The sequence below is a fragment of the Nomascus leucogenys genome, chromosome 7b (assembly GCF_006542625.1).
Source record: "Nomascus leucogenys isolate Asia chromosome 7b, Asia_NLE_v1, whole genome shotgun sequence".
Classification (NCBI taxonomy): domain Eukaryota; kingdom Metazoa; phylum Chordata; class Mammalia; order Primates; family Hylobatidae; genus Nomascus; species Nomascus leucogenys.
The window spans coordinates 98,240,225-98,259,258 of record NC_044387.1 but is presented as its reverse complement, the minus strand read 5'-3'; the positions used below and the strand labels follow the sequence as shown (position 1 = coordinate 98,259,258).

The 19,034-nt window shown below is 34.9% G+C and overlaps 1 protein-coding gene across 1 annotated transcript in view; it reads right to left on the bottom strand.

Annotated features, from left to right (window-relative positions):
- Positions 1–1,649: 1,649 nt before the first annotated feature.
- Positions 1,650–19,034, bottom strand: part of LOC100593515 — a 29,599-nt gene continuing 12,214 nt past the window's right edge. Inside the window, exons 3-4 of the mRNA XM_003276675.1 lie at positions 16,387–16,526; positions 1,650–1,923 (exon numbers count right to left, since the gene is read on the bottom strand). Coding sequence (XP_003276723.1) covers positions 1,894–1,923; positions 16,387–16,526 — 170 coding nt within the window. The 3' untranslated portion in view covers positions 1,650–1,893. The remainder of the gene's footprint in view (positions 1,924–16,386; positions 16,527–19,034) is intronic.

Below are 19,034 nucleotides of genomic sequence, written 5' to 3'. Positions count from 1 at the left end.
AGGATCATTCCAATTTTATACAATGAAAACTGTCTCAGAAACAAAATGAACACAAATTATTTAACTTGGGGAATGAATGAACAGAATACAGCTGGACCAGAAACATAACACTTTCCTAAAAATCATACATTTTTATTCTATAAACCCAAGTCCAGAACATACAGTATATGCTTTCATGCTTTCAGGTCATCAAAGGAGATTGTGTGTGTGTGTGTGTGTGTGTGTGTGTATGTATATATATATATATATATCTCATTTATATATATATAACTCATTTATATCTATAACTCATTTGATGAGTTATATATATAATATATATATAAAACTTTTTAAGTTTTTTAAAATGTTAAATACAGGATTGAATATGGACACCAAGGAAAATCAACAGGCTTAAAAATAATAATAATAAGGTCTAGTACATCAGGACTAGATTAAGTCAAGGAACCACATAACACCTAGAGATTATGTTTTCTACTTTACAAAATATTAGGATTTACAACTATAACAATACTGTGAGAGTGATGTTGTTTCACATAAAAAGACAGTAAAGTGATTCTTTCCCCTTAATTTCAATTTTTGTAGTCGGTAACATAACCACACAATATAACCAGTTAACAAGAACACTGTTCCCACATCGCAATAACTCTTATGTAAATTATCTAAATTATTAAATAATCAACCAATCCTTATTATATTTCTTAATATTAAGAACCATTCATTTCTAGCAATTTTTGCAGGTTGTCAAGATGTCACATTTGTACTAAATTATATGCCTTTAATCTTACTCTTACTATTTTAAATTCATATTAATACCGTGCTTGCCTTGGTAATTATACAGTATAATTCACACAAATTCTAATTAACTTTTACCATACTGGAAAGTTTTCACCACCCAAGAAATGATTTTTTTCTATTTTCATGACTTCTATGTTAATAGTATCAAATACTACTTCATTCTGTGGAGAGACAACACAAATTATTTTGTAAAGCACCATAGATTCCATGTTTAATTTTACATTATGCGCATAAAATTTCAGTCAGATGGGTATCATTATCCTTATTTTAGAAAAAAAGAGTAGAGAAGAAAAATAAGTTGCTTAGAGTTTTGAGCTACAGAAAGTCAGAAATCTCTTTCCAAAGCCCAAGTCAGATCAAAACCTTTGTAATGGATTCAAGTTGTTTATATTACTAGGTTTCAAATGGAATAACTGAGGATCCAGAGCTGGAGACAGTTTGTCTCAGTTCTAAGCTTTATTTTTCACGGTATCTCTTCCTAAACCCTGTTCTTCAGCCATCTCAGACTTACAACCATTGCCCCGGTGCAGTATGCATTTCCATAGCCCTGATATTTATCTCATGCAATTGTTCCCATTAAAAAGTCATAGAGCCTTCTCCACTCTCTGAAGTCCTACTCACCCATCAAATCTCAGTGCACATTTTCACCTTCCCGTCAACACTTTCTTCTTCCCTCAGTTGTATTTAGACAGCTTTCTATCGTGCCTTCCCTGTCAGTATACCCACTGTAGCATGGCATTCATTTAATCCTCCTTTATTAAACAGCAAGTAAAATTTACTAGTACAGTATAGCATGCTATCAAATGGGAGCACATCATCACAGGATTTAGCAAAAAGTGGAAACTGGACAAACATTTATTCGAAACAAAGCTTTGTTATTTAGTATCCGCCATGCCAAAACTAGTGTTGGTAGTGCACTGACCAGTAAAAATTAGAACATTTCTTGGCAGATTATTTTTTGACAAGCGTTACACATGCTAATGACAGGTTCTGCATCACTATTGTTTGTAAGTCCAGCAGAGCCATAGCAATCCCCACAAAGTCCCGAATGTTGGGCTGGTGGTTACTCAAGTCAGTTTTGCTTTATAACTTCTTCTCTCAAAACTGCACAGTGCTTAATGCTGGAATCTAGAAGAAAACATGTACATTATTAGGTTCTGCAAGTTTGAACATAAGAAAAATTGTTGAGTTGGTGATCAACTCAGGAATAGAGTCACATGGAGCTCACAGGGTAAACAATTGTGCATCATAACCTTTTGATTAATGTTACTCAGTATTTTAGAAAACAAGTTATTCAGCTTCAAAAATAGCATTCTGGTTACCTCAGAGTGACATTTATCTTCTGCCTACCATTTACAAATACACTTGATTTTTTAGAACAGGTTTATGTTTACAGAAAAATTGAGTAGTACAGAGAGTTCCCATTTAGCCCGTACCCAATTTCTCCTAATAGTAACATTTTACATTAGTACGAGATATTTGTCACAATTAGTCAGCCAATATTGATGCATTATTATTAACTCTGGTCTAGACTTTATTCACCTATCATTAGTTTTCCCCCTAATGTCCTTTTTTTTCTGTTAAGAGATCCCATCCAGGACACCATATTAAATTTAATTGCCATCTGTCCTTAGGCTTCTCTTAGCTATGACAGTTTTTCAGACTTTATTTTGATGACCTTGACAGCTTTGAGGAGTAATGGTCAAGAATTTTGTAGGATGTTCCTCTATTGGAATTTGTTTTTCTCATGACTGGATTGGGGTTATGGGTTTGGGGGAAAAGGTCAGAGAAATAAAGTGCCATATTCATTGCATTATGTGAAGAGTGCAAACTAACAATGTGATTTATAACTGTTAATGTTGACCTTTATCACCTGGCTGAGAAGGTGTTTGTCATTTTTCTGCACTGTAAAATTACCCCTTTTCTATCCTGTTTCCGTGCTGGGCTCTGGAAGGAAGTTACTTTGTGCAGCACACATTTAACAGGTGAGGAGCTGTGCTTTCCCTCCTTGAGGATGGAGTACCTACATAAGTTATTTAAAAATATTATTCTGCATGGGAGATTTTAAGTTCTCTCTGTTAATTTGTTCAATAATTTACTGTAAATATATAGACTCAGGAATATCCATTTTATACGTTGACTTATAATCTAATACTATTTTATTTATTTTGTTGCTCAAATTATTCTAGCATTGCACTTTGGATATTGGGAGCTCTTTAGTTTGCTGTTGTGCTCCTTTGACATACTCCCAATCAAAGTTGTGTGTGTGTGTGTGTTTAGAATTTTCTGAAAGTACAAAGTACTACAGACACATTTTGTATATTTACTATCACAGCCCTGTAATCAGCCACTTCTCGTAGGTCCAGTGGGTCATTTTTTATTAAAGAATGTTAGGAGAAACTAAGATCTGAGCACTAGGCATGCTCATTGCTACTGGTGTGTCATTTCTTACAGGTCCTCTCATTTAAATGGACAGAGAAATCCATACGTGTATACTAACCTGTGTATATACGTTTATCTAAAGTCCTTCTCTATGAAACCATCTGTATTAGGTTAAACATGTGTACTTATGGCTTCAAATTAATTTCATTACCACGTAGATTATTTTAGCCTCCTTTCCTTGCTTATCTGTAAATTCACACTTCAGCAGTGAGAATCCCACCTCCCACCATGTGTCATCCATTTACTTAATTGATCAATTCTATTATCCCCAAAAAGCAGTATCAGAATGAAGCTCTACTCCCATGAAAAGTAATTTTGTTAACCATGATACAAGTTTGTGTGAATTTCCTTTTGCCTTTTTGGATTTCATTCTTTTCAAAGTTACTTACATCAGTATCTCCCCAGCCTGACCCTTTTCATCGAGGCTGTTTCATACAATTGCAATACACTTAGATTCTCATGTCTCAAGCTGTATCTTTCCTGGGATTCCTTGACGTCCTAAATGGTTGTTTTCTTTATTAATGTTCACTCTTTGTGCCATAAAGGTCTGAGGGTTTTGACACATGCAAAATGCCATGTATCTACTATTCAAGCATCATTGAGTATAGATTTACTACCCTAAAGACCCCCTATGCTCTACTTTTTACCTCCCCCCTCCCCTTGGTCTCTTGGCAAGCAATTGGTCTTTTTATGGTTTCTATGGTTTGCCTTTTCCAGAATACCATATAGTTGGATCATACAGTATGTGACATTTTCCAGGCTGGCTTCTTTCACTTACCAATATGCATTTAAGATTTATTCTTATCCTTTGGTGACCTGATTACACATTTCTTTTTAACGTGGAATATTTCATCACTGTGTAAATGCACAAAAGATATGTAGGCATGCAATTGTTAAATCATATGAAAAGACTATTTCTAGCTTTGTAAGAAACTGCCAAACTCTTCCAGAGTGACTATACTATTTTACATTCCTACCAGTAATGAATGAGAGTTCTTGTTGCTCTGCAACATAGCCAGATTTTGGTATTGTCAGGGGTTTTTTGGTTTATTTGTTTTTTGTTTTAGCCATTCTCATAGGTGTATAGTGACATCTTATTGTTGTTATAATTTGCAAATTCCTAAGGATAAATGTTGAGCATCTTTTCATATGCTTATTTCCATTCGTATATCTTGCTTGGTAAAGCAGATCTTTTGACCACTTTAAATTAGTTTGTTTTCTTATTGTTGAATTTTAAGAGTTCTTTGTATATTTTGGATACACTCTTCTCTTTTTTTAAATTGTAGGAGTAAAACCATCAAACCCTTAAAATTGTGTTTCAGGGAGAGAGCATTACCAGATTAGAGTCTTGAAATAAGCTCATAATTCACCCTACTCACTACTTATAGTAGTAACTTTTCAAATGTTTCTGTAATATATGTGGGACTTTTTCCACACATTATCTTTGATTCTTTCTTCTGACAGATTTATGCAGGAAAACAACTGACTAAGTGACTAGGCAATATTTCTTCTGTTGTTCTCTTTCCGAGAAATAAAAATGCTCTACTCTCTGCTGACTACCAATATTGGTATTTCCTACTCCATCTTCTATTCTTACCTCTTTGGGGAATAGAATGTATTATGTATTATATATCTTTGAGGCATCTTTAAGTTTTCTATTGTTCCTTCAAAATATAAGAATGTGAACATAATGCTACATAAATATACACATATATATGTAAAGTTTAAAAATAATAAAAACCAAGTAAAAGATATAATTATTATAGCTTTAAAAAAAGCATGATAATAATAATGACATATAATTTTGGAAAGTTCCAGAAACTAAAATTGTGAACCCTGTTCTATTTTCTTCATAATTTAATATTTACTTAGCACTATGTGCTAGGAATTTTTCTGAACATTTTAGATAGAGCACTGAACAGGGCAAAAAATGTCCATACCCTCATGACACTTACATTCTAGAAGGATATAGACAATAAGAAAATGGATAAATAAGAAAATGTCAAGTAGTGATAAGTGGTATGATAAAAGAAAAAATAAATGATAAATACTTGAGGTCATGAATATCCCAATTACCCTGATTTGAGTATGACACATTGTTTGCTTGTATGAAAATATCACATGTATCCCATAAATATGTACAACTACTATGTATCCAAAAAAGTAAAAAAAAAAAAAAAAAGAAAAGAAAAAAGTGAAAAGAAAAAGAAGCGGTAGCTACTAGTCTCTATTTCCAAATAACAGTAAGTCGTAATTACCTTTATAACTAAAATTATTTATTAACTTAAAAAGCTCTTTGTTTTAATGCTACAGTCTTTGTCTTCTTTTAGCTTGTATGTATCTCAAACCTTAATATATAGAATGCATTGAGTACATATTTGAATCTATTGCTTCTGTATATAAACATGAAATTCTCATGTAAGGCTGTAAGTGAATATCAGTGTTCTTGTTAGCAGTTATAATTTACATAGATTTTCAGAGATGATAAGAGTATTAGAAAGTATCCTTCATGTGTAAATGTGTCTCATTTTCTGATCTGAGAAACCTACTTTTTCTAGCCTTTGAAACAGGAAATAATATCACACAATAATTATATCTATTCATACCTCTGAAAACTATTGATTTAGAGTTTCGTCTATGAGGCAGTGCAGTACAGCTCTGTAGCTTGCATCAAGAACACTCAAGGATTCAGAGGTAAATGTATGCTTGAATGCACTTATAACTGAATCATGTCTCTTGACATAGCCAAATGCATGCGTGAGGCCTGCAAATAGTGCTGGTTTATCACCAGCTGCATGAATCAAATGAATGCCTGCATGATTTTAACAAACGGGTGGTAAAAATACTTGTTAGGAAAAAGTAGCCTGTATCAGGATATTTATACAGAATAAATACATAAGCAAATTATGTGTATGCGTGAATGTGTGTGTGTGCGTGTGTGTGTGTGTGTAGCAAATTAGTATGTAAAGTTATTACTACCTGGGAAAATACAGGCCAATCACAAAACAAATGCCATTATGACAGGATACAAAAATATGCTATATAAATTTAGAGGAATGGCACTGCAACATGAATAGGGGCAGATTTATTAAAAAGAAGAAATATTCCTCCAAATACACATTTCTTTCTGGATGTAGTGATAAAGGTCTAATCCTTTCAGTAGAATACATTAAAATGCATGAAGGTTTAATCTGTTCTAAGGAGATACTAGTGTATTGAAATCAGTAAATGATAAAAATCACACCAGAGGTTTAAAAAACACACTTCTATGATGTGACAAGGTGGAACTGAAAATGTTTAGGTAGAAGCTCAAGTTCCATGAGTTATCTGTCACCATAACATGAAAAGTTGGTTACACAACATAGGTAAATTTGTTTTTAGAGAGTCTCTTAATGATTTAGTTAGTTGACTTTGGCTCTAAAATGCTTGCACAGTGCCATATCACTTGCCTAAACCTGGATATTGAAAAAAAATGGCTCTCCCAAGGATTATATATCTGCTTGCTTTAGATATTTCAATCAGGGAACAGAAATCTAGGTTCTTATATATAGTACAAGGTGGGGAAACAGGCAAGTGCCGTATTTCTGCTGAGCGGACCATGCTGATAATTATCCTTGATAATTTGACATTACATGATTTTTTTTTAATTTCAAAACAATATACAATATTTTATAAGTATTATCAAACTACCATTCTGTGAAGCAGGTGAGGTATTTCCTTCATTTTACATATGTGAGTAATCTTTTCTCAAAGAGGTTAAGTGCTTGGCTTCAGATCCGACAGCCACTATGTGCTTTACAGATAGACAGGTCTTCCGTTCCCAGGCCTGGTCAGCATGACACCACAGAGCTCCCTGTTCTAACAGGGAGTGTGGAGGCCCAAGCATTCTCTGCTTCAGCTGTTGTCCATTGATCAGATAACAGCATGATTTTAATTGATCTATATAGGAATTAAGATTTGTGAAGAGAGTAATAAAGTCATGGTTTTTTTTATTGTTGACATCTTAGGGAATCTCCTAATATCCATTGTACACCCATTTTTGTTTGTAAAATGTACAACCTAGTACAGCAGAGAACAATGTTAGAATAGAACTGAAGACAACTCTAGCTGGACCAATAACATGCTAAATATTCTTGGGACATTCCTCAATTGATTTAGCTTCAGCTAAATAGGTATAGAAAAAGGCAAGTTCCAAGATACCATTTGGCTATGAAGTAGTGTAATTAAAAACATAGGAATTAGTCCCCTGTCAAAATCTTCTAAAACAAAAACCCCAAAACATTAAGGTAAATGCCACAATTCATTAAAATGATTTTTAACATTAGAAGGATTTCATGATACCAGTCTTCAGTCTCCTTGGGGGTACTGCAAAACTCGAACATTGTACTTTACATGACTACACCCATGATTAGAATTAACATGATAAAAATGCTCTTGGGTGAAGGCATGCAGAGTGACCAGAATCCCCTGGCCTGTTTTTACAGTAGCAGGCACACTTCCATTCAAAACGTGGTCAGCTTGTTCCTTGGTATAATTATTCCACTGAAAAGGGAGCACTAAAACTGCTGAGGCTTAAGGCCACAGTTTCAAATACTGGTAACTTCTGTACCACAGGCGGGGAAAAGAAGGAAAACGACTAAATTGTTTGCTTTTAGATTGGTTTAAAATTATCTGGAAAATAGCCATTTTACTTAACTATTTCAGGAAAAACGAAGTGTATTTTTGGGGAGAAGGCAGCGGCAGTGTGCAGAATGGGAGATGCTGGTGTCACAGTGCTGCCTAAGAGGAATCTCATCCCGTGCTTGGGGCCTTGAATTCCTGACCTTAAATAAAAACCACAAATATATGTGCAGTCCAAGAAATAGCAATGCACGTGCCATTCAGTTAGGAAAGTGATAATTCATGCCACATAAGGTAAAATATCCAATTGAAAACTATGCCATGTTCTCACATTTTATAACAAAAAAAAAACAGGACCTGAAATGAATAAAAAGAATGTTGGCCAAAGACTGAATTTATAGCTGTGAAAAGAATGTTACTTTTCCTCGTCACTTAAAGAATATCAATACCTTCTCTACTTGATAGACCTTTTCAATGGCACTCTACCGAACAACTATTATTTGAAAATCCTTTTAGAAAATTAGGTCATTTTTTTTTCTTTCACATCCTCATTCTGGATCCTATAAGACGTGTTTTGTAGATAATAGGAAGAGTTCCAAAACTCACACTGACTTTTTATTTAATGAGAGATACATTTGATTTTCTCCTGCTACTTGAAGAGGAGATTTATTCCAACACTGTCTTTGATTCTGAACAAAAGTCAGCCCAGGCTCATTTTTAGAGATAAAAAATATCATTTATACGAGAGCAAACCATCAAATCAGTGAACCAGTCCAACACACATGAGTGTGGTTTGGGTCACTGTGCAGCTTGCTTCCCCAGGAAGTGTGAAGAGCTGCATTGTGCCCGGGAATTTGGAGACGGAAAAAAGGAAGGACATTCCAGCAAATAGAAATCAGAGGGACTAGATCTTTTGCAAATAACACAGATTTTTTAAGAAAAAAATATGTACTTCAGAAATGTCATGTTCTTTATCTGTATCTGAGAGCTAAACTGACTTGAAATCTGAAGACAACATGGTTTTTAAAAATATCATCTGTTCCCTAAAAAATAAAAATATATGTTACTGGGATTTTTCGTTTGTTTGTTTTAAGGGATGATTTCATGATTTCTCAAGGTCCATTTCTTAGTTTGTTTTGTGCTACTATAATACAATGCCACGTATCAGGTAATATAAAGAACAGAAACTTATTTCTTATAGTTCTGGAAGTTCAGAAGTCTAAGATCAAGGTGCTGGCAGTTTGGGTGTCTGGTGAGAGTTCAGTCGTTGCTTTCCAGGTGCTGCCTTGAACATTGCATCCTCAGTATGGGAAGGATGCTGTGTCCTCACAGGGCAGAATGTGCAAAAGGAAAAGCGATAAACTCTTTCCAGCACACCCTTTTATAAAGATATCTAATTCCACTCAGGTAGGCTCTACCCTCACGACTTAATCACCTCCTGAGGACCCCACCTCCTAATACCATCACTATGGCCACTAGGTTTCTTCGTTTTTTGTGAGACGAAATCTTACTGTTGCCCGGGCTGGAGTGCGGTGGCACCATCTCGGCTCACTGCAACCTCCACCTCCCAGGTTCAAGCAATTCTCATGCCTCAGCCTCCCTAGTAGCTGGGATTACAGGCGCACACCACCACACTTGGCTAATTTTTGTATTTTTAGTAGAAACAGGGTTTTGCCATGTTGGCCAGGCTGGTCTCAAACTCCTGACCTCAGGTGATCCACCCACCTCAGCCTCCCAAAGTGCTGAGATTACAGGCATGAGCCACCGTACCCAGCTGTCCACTAAGATTCAACATCTGACTTTAGGAAGGGACATATTTAAACCATAGCAGTCCGTGTTTTAGTGACAGCACTCTAATATAATGTAACTATGTCACATATTTAGAAGCAACTCATGTAGCTTTATATAATTTTAAAAAAAGGATCTGGTGACATACAGGAAATGTATGATAAAAAGCCTGCAATATTTATATTTATATATAATATATATCATTTTAATTTTGCATGCCTTTGTTTTAATGGGAAGAAAATAAATATTACCTATTTGTGAAATACAAGTCCAAAATTTACTTGAAAAATATAATTTTAGAACTCTAAATTTATTATAATGAGAGAATACAAAAAATACTGGATCACATTTGTTTTAATGAGATCGGGACTTGAGGAAGAAAAGTCTGGCACAAAGATTTACTTTTCCTAGATAACGTTTCAACAAACACTAATCAAATTTCATACAAAATCATATTTTCAGTTCACTTTTATAACTCTCTAGTGTTGTTCTGTCTTTCAATAAGAGGTAATTGGGAAAGGCACTATGCATTTTACAAATGTTTTCCCTTGGATTTCTGAAAAGGTGACTTTTTCAAAAAGTAAAAGCCAAAGCATCTCTAAGTCAGAAATCTCACATAATTGAAGCCTCCAGCTGCATGCATTTTTAATACCACAGACAACACAGTAATTGACATATGTGATTCCGGATCACACTTCAGATTTTAAATTATTTTAGTCTGCCGAAATGTGTTTAAGTGCACTAACCAGATATACTTTCAGTAATTCTGCTTTTAATGACTATCCTTCACTTCAGAGCTTTGATGTTAAAATAGTCTAAGAAATAATGTAATTTCCCCACATGCTGGTTGGGTTATAGTCAGATGTTTCTTAAATATTTCATGTAAGAACTCTCCCTGACCCCTACCACTGTGAAAATGTGAGGAGATTTTACTTAAAATAATTTTATATCTTATAGTTCACTAAATTAACTGGAGTGATCAGGACCTCAACCAAAATTTATTGCTGAACCTAAAATAAGATCAAAGCAATAAATCAAAAGGATATAGCAGATGTAAAAATACAAATTACAAGGATAAGTTCAGAATAATTAATATTGGCAAAATTGCACTGCAAAAGACCTTAGAAGGTGTAAAGCTCATAGTACATTAAAATCTAAAATTTTATGTAGGCCTCTGAACCCAGAAAAGACTACTAATTCCTACTTATTTGCCGGGAAGCCACTAGGCATGATTCCACAGAGCTTTATGAACAATCGCCGTGTCTAATTTCTCTGTGTATTTCCTCTAGTGCCTTAAACTTCTTGCAGCCAGGCTGTTCAATGGGTAGGCACGTATATGAATATTCAAAAGATTCCAATCAACTGTCATGTATATCAGCAAACATCCTGGCTTCTATACTCTTCTTAAATTGTTTACACAAAAATATTTTTTTTAAAGTTTTCAAGTCTGCACATCCTGCCCATGTACCCTGGAACGTAAAAATAATTTTTTAAAATAAAAAGTAGGCTGTGTTATGTCTCCTATAGTATTTAGTGAGAAGTGATGATGATTTCCAGTTAACATATGTAGAAAATGAAGCTAAAATACGTTAAAGAATTGGTTCCACGGGAACAGAAAACCAAATACATTTCTCACTTATAAGTGGGAGCTAAACATTGAGTATACATGGACACAAGGAAGGGAACAATAGACACTGGGGCCTATATGAGGGTGGAGGGTGGGAGGAGGGTGAGGACTAAAAAACTACCAATCAGGTATTATGCTGATATCGTGGGTGACAAAATTATCTGTACACCAAACCCCTGTGACTTGCAATTTATCCGTGTAACAAACCAGCACATGTACCCATTGAACCTAAAATAAAAGTTGGAAGGAAAAAGCTGATTCAGGTTTGCACAGTTAGTATTTCTGAACATGGAGGTTCAGACTTTGAGTTCAGTCTTTCCAACTGTACAACTGGAAGAGAGTGTGCTTGACACCTGGTCATGAAAAGCAGGAAATAAGTCAGATAAAAGTAGCAGAACTGGTTCCAGGGAATCTGTAACAGGAGCCAAGAAACAGATCAATGAGAGTGCAAACTAATTGTAACTGTAAATGAATGCAAGAATCAAAGTATTTTAAAAAATGAATTATAAGAGTGTTACCAACAAAATAATGAAGAGAGAGTAAAAGAAAGATGCAAAAAAATTATTTGGCTTAAAATTATGAGACATCAAGTGAGCATCAATAGAAAAGTTTAAGAAAAATACAGGAGGGAGATAATGAGATTCTTGGATGTTTGTTATACTATGACCTCTTAACTAAACTGGATTCTTCATAAAAATATATTTATATATTTTTGTATTCCCAGGTAAAATTTTTTGTTTTGAAAAATATTTGATACAATAATTTGATTTCAATTTATTTTAGTTGATCATTAAATATTAAATATGAATATTAAAAGATGGAAATTGGCTTGGGGTTATGTATATAAAGACACAAAGTAAAATGGTGGTTGCCAGAGCTGAGGGTAGGGAGAATGGGTAGGTATTGTTTAAAGGTTACAAATTTCAATTTGGGATAATGAAAAAGACCTGGAGATGGACTGTGGTGATGGTTGAAAAGTAATGGTAAAAGTATACTTAATGCCACTGAACTGTACATGTAAAAATTGTTACAAGGTAAACTTTATGTTATGTATCTTTACAAAAAGGAGGAAAAAAAAGTCAGGGAGTAGAATAAAGTAGGATTTGCAGAAGAGGTGTTAAATTGCAATGCGGTCACAACCAGGACCTCAGCTGACTCCACAGGGAGTGCCAGACCCCAGTGTCCATTCAGAGCTGACCCACCTTGAACACAAGAGCAGAACTTTATACCACCCACATCAAACAGACATTGAGTAGAGGCTGCTTTCCATACACCTTGATGAAGCCACTCTGTTCGTCAGTGGGTGATTTCAATTCCAAGGTGGTGGACCTCACTTACAGTAATCAGCCAGCAACACTCCCAGCCGTTGGGGAATGAGTGCTTCGGTCTTAAAGGGGGTTTGGGCAACGTACCGTAGCATCCATTGCAGCCCACACTCTGTATCCCTGATTCAACCCCCTGCCATACAATAACATTGCTCCTTCACTCATAGTTGGCTCTCTCTCAGCTTTAAGAGCCATCCCAGAGGCATGGTAGGATGGAACTCCTGTGTAACAGGAGGGTGCTTCCATACCAGTAACTTTCTTGACTTCTGACATCATCTCCACCCATCTTGACCAAGCTCTCTCAGAATCCAGTTCTTTCCATGTTCCCTCAACTCCTCTTGTTACATTTTGGCTAAGTTGTGTAGCTCCTTCAGTTCTAAAATGCATTATTAGTGGCATGAAGTAATAACATTTGTAATATTTCTGGTAACTTTTATAATGTTTACCTGCTTCTTAATTGTCTTTCCAGACTCCCCTCCAACCTGATTCTGTACAAAACACTGCTAATTATTTGGTCAACCTTCAATAACTAAAGACTGCATCCTCTATGAGACAAGAAAATAGGAGCAACACTTTTCACAGTTTTATTGTGCACTTTATGCTGTATATATTAATTACTGAGAGGCAAGTTTTATCTCTATTTTATAGAAGAGGAACCTGCAGCTCTGAGAAGTTAATTGACTTGAAAAGGATAAATAGCTAAGAAATAGTAGAGAAATACTTTGGCTATAAAATCTGTATATTTAACAACTACTTTCTTATTAGTAATAGTAATGAAAGCTACCATTCCTTGAGCATTTACCATGTGACATGAATAGTGAATGGCATTTCATAGATTTTAAATTTAACGCATCAATCCTATAAAGTATAATTATTCCTATGTTTTATAAAAAACCTTGCACTTCTTAGAGGCAAAACTCCTTAACACAAGCAAACATTGTCTACCATCTTTGTCCCAAGTCACTCTATTTTCGGAGGTGCCATGCCCATCATGAATCCCTCTTGGAAAGCCGAGGAGTGTTCAAAAGCACCAAAAGTTGGCTGGGTGCAATGGCTCACATCTGTAATCCTAGCACTTTAGGAGGCCAAGTTGGGAGGATTGCTTGAGACCACGAGTTTGAGATCAGTCTGGACAACATAGCAAGACCTCATTAATTTTTAAAAATCCAAAAAACTTACCAAATAAATTACATCTATATGTACACACATATTCATGCATACGTGTATATGGGATCATTCATGTAAAAATCGTTCTTTTGGGAATGTCATTGGAAGCATTTCAACTTAGAAAAAAGGTCACAACAGAATAGCCAGGCTGATAAATTTCCATGCTTTATTCTCCACTACAAAATAGTTGAAATATGTCATCTTCTATTTAATATGAAACATAATCTGTTTTGAAATTAATATACAGAATGCTCTAATCTGCTTTTAGACTGCTGAGAAAAAAAAAATCAGAAACTCCTTTAAAGGGGAGTATACTCAACACGTTATTGTTTTTCCAAAAAGTCCTTAAAGTTGTTTAAGAGATAAATGGAATTTTACTACTATTTTAATAAGGCTTGTATGATTTAAATTGGTAAGCCTAAATCACTTTACTACAGCAATTTCTAAAGTAACGTTTAATTATCTGTAGTTAATACTATAATCTAATGAACAAAGCTATTATGCTCAAGGTTCCCAAAGGTAGAGGAAAAACTTATACTGGTCAGTAAGTTCTAGATTTAATAGTATAGGGGTAATGTGTGTGTGTGTTATCTGTATGTGTGTTTAAAATATATGCAATCCTCAATATTATATCAATTTGCAAAACAAACTTAATCACTAAAACTGAAACACAATCTGAGAAAATAATAGATTGGCTAGTACAGTATTTTAGATAATAACCATAAAATCTCTGAGAAATTCAGTTCAGTGTATGGTGCCAATGCACTTGATTTGAAAAGCTTTAAAATGATGAGTTGGACCTGCATAACGAGGAGCACATTCTAAAGTCACGCTTCATTTGGAAATATATGGGACAGGCATTCTATTTCCTACAACATAGGTTTGATGGTAAAAAATGGGTTAATTTTACAAAAGTCTTTCTAAAATAGGCTCAATAATGCTTACTTCTAGAATCATGCTTTGTTTAATCTGCAAATACTTATTTGAAGATAACAAGTAGTGACTGCCGCAAATCAAATTTAATCTTTTTCAATCTTGTGCATAGGACAGAAATGTTAGAAGTAAAATGCAATGAAGCAGCACAATCACTGGGGTCATTCAATAAGAGTGTACAACTGAGGCTGCAATCTTTTGAAAGGAATTTTAGAGTAATGCCCTTTTATCTAGAAATTTATACCTCAATTGTTTTAATATAACAGATAATAACAGGAAGTAAGAGTTCTAAATAGAATATGTGTTAATACCATTTTAGAATATTTGGAAGAGAAATCTTTTATTAAGTGACCTATAAGTATTTTGTTTCAATTTTTGGTTCTTAATAATATATCTACTGTGTTGCAGAAATGAAATTAGTCAGAAAAGAAAGTAGTTAAATAGAATGGATTCAAACCTTCCCACTGATGAATACCAAGTTGAATATTACCATTGGTAGAAAGAAGTAATCTGTATTAAGATCTTTTATGTACATTTCTGTTTTATACTACAAGCATGCACCTTTTCCAAATCTTACTTCTGTCTCTAAAAAAAGAAATCAGTCTCAATGTAATATTAAAAACCAGTCTAATGCTCACTTCACATTTCAAATATAGATGTACCTAGTTATAATTATATCAATAATGGAAAAAGAAAGTGAATTGTACTACCATGGAAAATTTCCAAACTATGTAGTTGGTATTATAGCAAAAACTTATAAATGTGGCTTGTGTTCCTGACAGGAAAGGAAAGGCATGTGTAAAGAACCTTGAGCAAAAATAGGGCATGCAACACCTTGTTCGTGCTGAATACGCATATCTCCACCAAGCAACAGACAAGCTATTATAAGTTTATTGTTTCAGGATATAAGCCTATTATACCCTGCAAATGAAGATACTGACATGCTGCTGTATTGGTTGAAAAGATTAACATTCACAAAGAACAGCACCAAGTGTGTCAAATTAAATATACTAAAATACTAAAGCTTACCATTCAATATGTCCTCTACTGTAAATGTGCATACAGTGTAGTTTCAATGGCCTCCGTGGCCCTGTTAATAATGTAGTGGCATGTCAGTGTTGGAGATGTAATTTACATCTTTGCTATTTGGCAATAAACCATAGCAGGGTGTATTTTTGTAAACCATTAATAAGTATGTATGGCATTGATGAAACAGTGAAGGAGAATATGTTGAGAAGCCTGTTTGTTTGTATTTTAGTCACTCATGCCCTAGCAAAACTTATTAGACTTAGGAAACTCTATTCAAAATACTTCATTAATATATTTTTTAATTGTAATACATAGCAAATTTTTTAAAATGTATCTCCAATCCCGATAGCATTTTTGCACTCCTTTTCATTTAAAGTTTTATTTAGTCACACTTTCCCTTTGTTTAAAATAGTCTCCTTGTATATATCAATGGTTGATTAATTTCATGGAAACGAGTTATTATATCTCTCTCTTCCAACTTTTTCAAATATGTTAACTATTGCTAGCAATACCAAACTCACAGGCTTGTTGTGAGAATCAAACCAATATAATATTTTAAAGCGTATATCATAATGTGTAGCATATAAGAGGAAAAACATATTAAGTAATAATGCTTATGACAATAATAATCTCTACCTCACAACAGCATTGCATACTCACCTGGCATTTAGAAAAAATATACTTCAGAGAATCAGACACATTCTCTAGGCTCTGGAAAACATACATTGACTTGCTCAACCCCTTTCCCGTGCCCCAGTGATGACAATCCGTCATTCTAGCTGACCTCATTGTCTTCTCTCCTGAGAAAAGAAAATTCAACAGCTTGTTTTGCTTTCTCTGCAAGGAATGCACACTATCCCAATAGGCTTGCCCTCACTACTTTGATGAATAACACAGAGCATAAGAAAATCAGGTTTTCTGACTCACATGTAAAAGGAACATGCATGCTACCTGTAGCTACAGCCAGACTGTGTGTGTGTTTCTGCATGTAGATTTCTACTTGTAGTACCGAATTCTTTACTTTTAAATACAAGGATGCTTTTACCCCACTGCTTATATGCACATCCATACCAAAGGTCATATTTGTGTATTTATTCAACATGATGACTTATCTTAGTAAAACTTTATATTTAGTCTTTTTAGAGTCACAATGTTAACTGGCTTCAAATGGGCTATTCAAAAAGGTTAAGAAGTAAGTTATCTGACTTGGCAAAACATTTGGACCCAAAAGTTTTTGTAACTGCTCATTATAAGATGAAAAATGAGAAAATAAAGTAGAAGGGAGAAAATTATGGTTATCATTTGGAAGGGACTGTGGTTTCAGCTTCCCAGGCTAGCAACAGAACTGATAAGGATGAGACTCAACTTCCCCACAAAATGACAAGCAAGGGATGACTCAGGCCATGCTTTTGGGTTCTTACTCTTTCTATTCATAACTGTTCAACATTTCTCTGAGAAAATGCAACGTAAAGACTGTATGGCCAACATACTGGTTTTTTCCCTTCTATTTAGAAGAGCAGGGGAGAGAGACAATATAAAAATCTTAAAAGTAAAATCCTGGTACTCAGCCTCTGTGATAATAGGACACATATGAGAGCTCTTTCATTTGGTGGCTTGAAAGTCTCAATATACGCAAGTATCTATCTTAAAGGGATTAATTCTTTATTGGCTTTGAGTGTCATTTGTAAAGAATGGTTTGCATTTTTAAAATAAAATCACCTGTCTAAATGTAACTATAATGCTAGGAAAAGCATATTATAAAAGCTAGGTGTTAGAATGAGAGAGGAGATAAAATAATGTGACACAGAGTGTCATGGTTTTGAGCTGAATAAGTGAGCAATGGCCACATGTGAGATTCTTTATTCATTCATGCATGCAGTAATGCATGAATTCACTGTGTGGGCCACTCTTGTAGGTACTAGAGATACAGCAGCAAACAAAATAGAGAAAATCTATGACATCACAAATTTTACGTTCTGGTGGAATCTGTAAAAACTGAAGGCAAGTTTTTGTTTCCCATCTGATTCACAGAACTTTAAATTCCATTTTCAATAATCACTCATTATTTTCATCTGAAAATAATACATGACAGTTGATGAATTTCAAAGGGCTAGATTTAAAAATAAGAAAACGAATGTAAAAAGCCAGATTATGGAGAGTAAATAATTCTTTAAAACACTTTGAAACATCTTTTCTTTTTTGAGACAGAGTCTCACTCTGTTGCCCAGGCTGGAGTACAATGGTGCTATCTCGGTTCACTACAACCTCCACCACCCGGGTTCAAGCAATTCTGCCTCAGCTTCCTGAGTAGCTGGGAGTACAGGCGCCCACCACCACGCCCAGCTAATTTTTGTATTTTTAGTAGAGATGAGGTTTCACCATGTTGGCCAGGCCAGTCTTGAACTCCTGACCTCAGGTGATCCGCCCACCTCAGCCTCCCAAAGTGCTGGGATTACAGGTGTGAGCCACCATGCCCAGCTGAAACATCTATTCTTTACTGTAGTCTATTATTATATAAGTGCTCTGATTTTTGCCCATTTACTATTACAAAGCACAAAAATGATTCAAAACTGAAGAATTTCTCTATGTTGGTGAACTTGCACATCTCTCGAAGCAAAGCAAGAAACTATTTTGGAATGCTTCAGATAAATGCTTAAGTTGGAGACTCAATGCCCACCTACCTTACTGTGTATCAATGAAGTTATCATTTTAAGAAATTTTGTTAGTTCACTTTTTTATGGGCCATATTGTTTATGAAAAATACTGTCAAACTGTTAATATTGTTTTTGAAAAATACTGTCAAACTCAATCATTTTGGTGGGTTTCACTATAAAAGCTAAAAGTAATTTTTATTCTTTATAAGATATACGATGGTGCTAGGGCTTTTGTTACGTTTATATTTTAACAATTCTGACCAAGACAGCCATATAAGGAGTATAATTAAATTTAAAAAAATTGTTTAGGCTGGGCACGGTGGCTCATGCCTGTAGTGCCAGCACTTTGGGAGGCCGAGGTGGGTGGATCATGAGGTCAGGAGATCGAGACCATCCTGGCTAACATGGTGAAACCCCATCTCTACTAAAAATACAAACAAATTAACCAGGCGTGGTGGCGGGCGCCTGTAGTCCCAGCTACTCGGGAGGCTGAGGCAGGAGAATGGCGTGAACCCGGGAGGCAGAACTTGCAGTGAGCCGAGATCGCACCACTGCACTATAGCCTGTGCGACAGAGTGAGACTCAGTCTCAAAAAAAAAAAAAAAAGTTTATATGACTATTTGTATGTATTATTTATAAGACTTACTTTCTGGA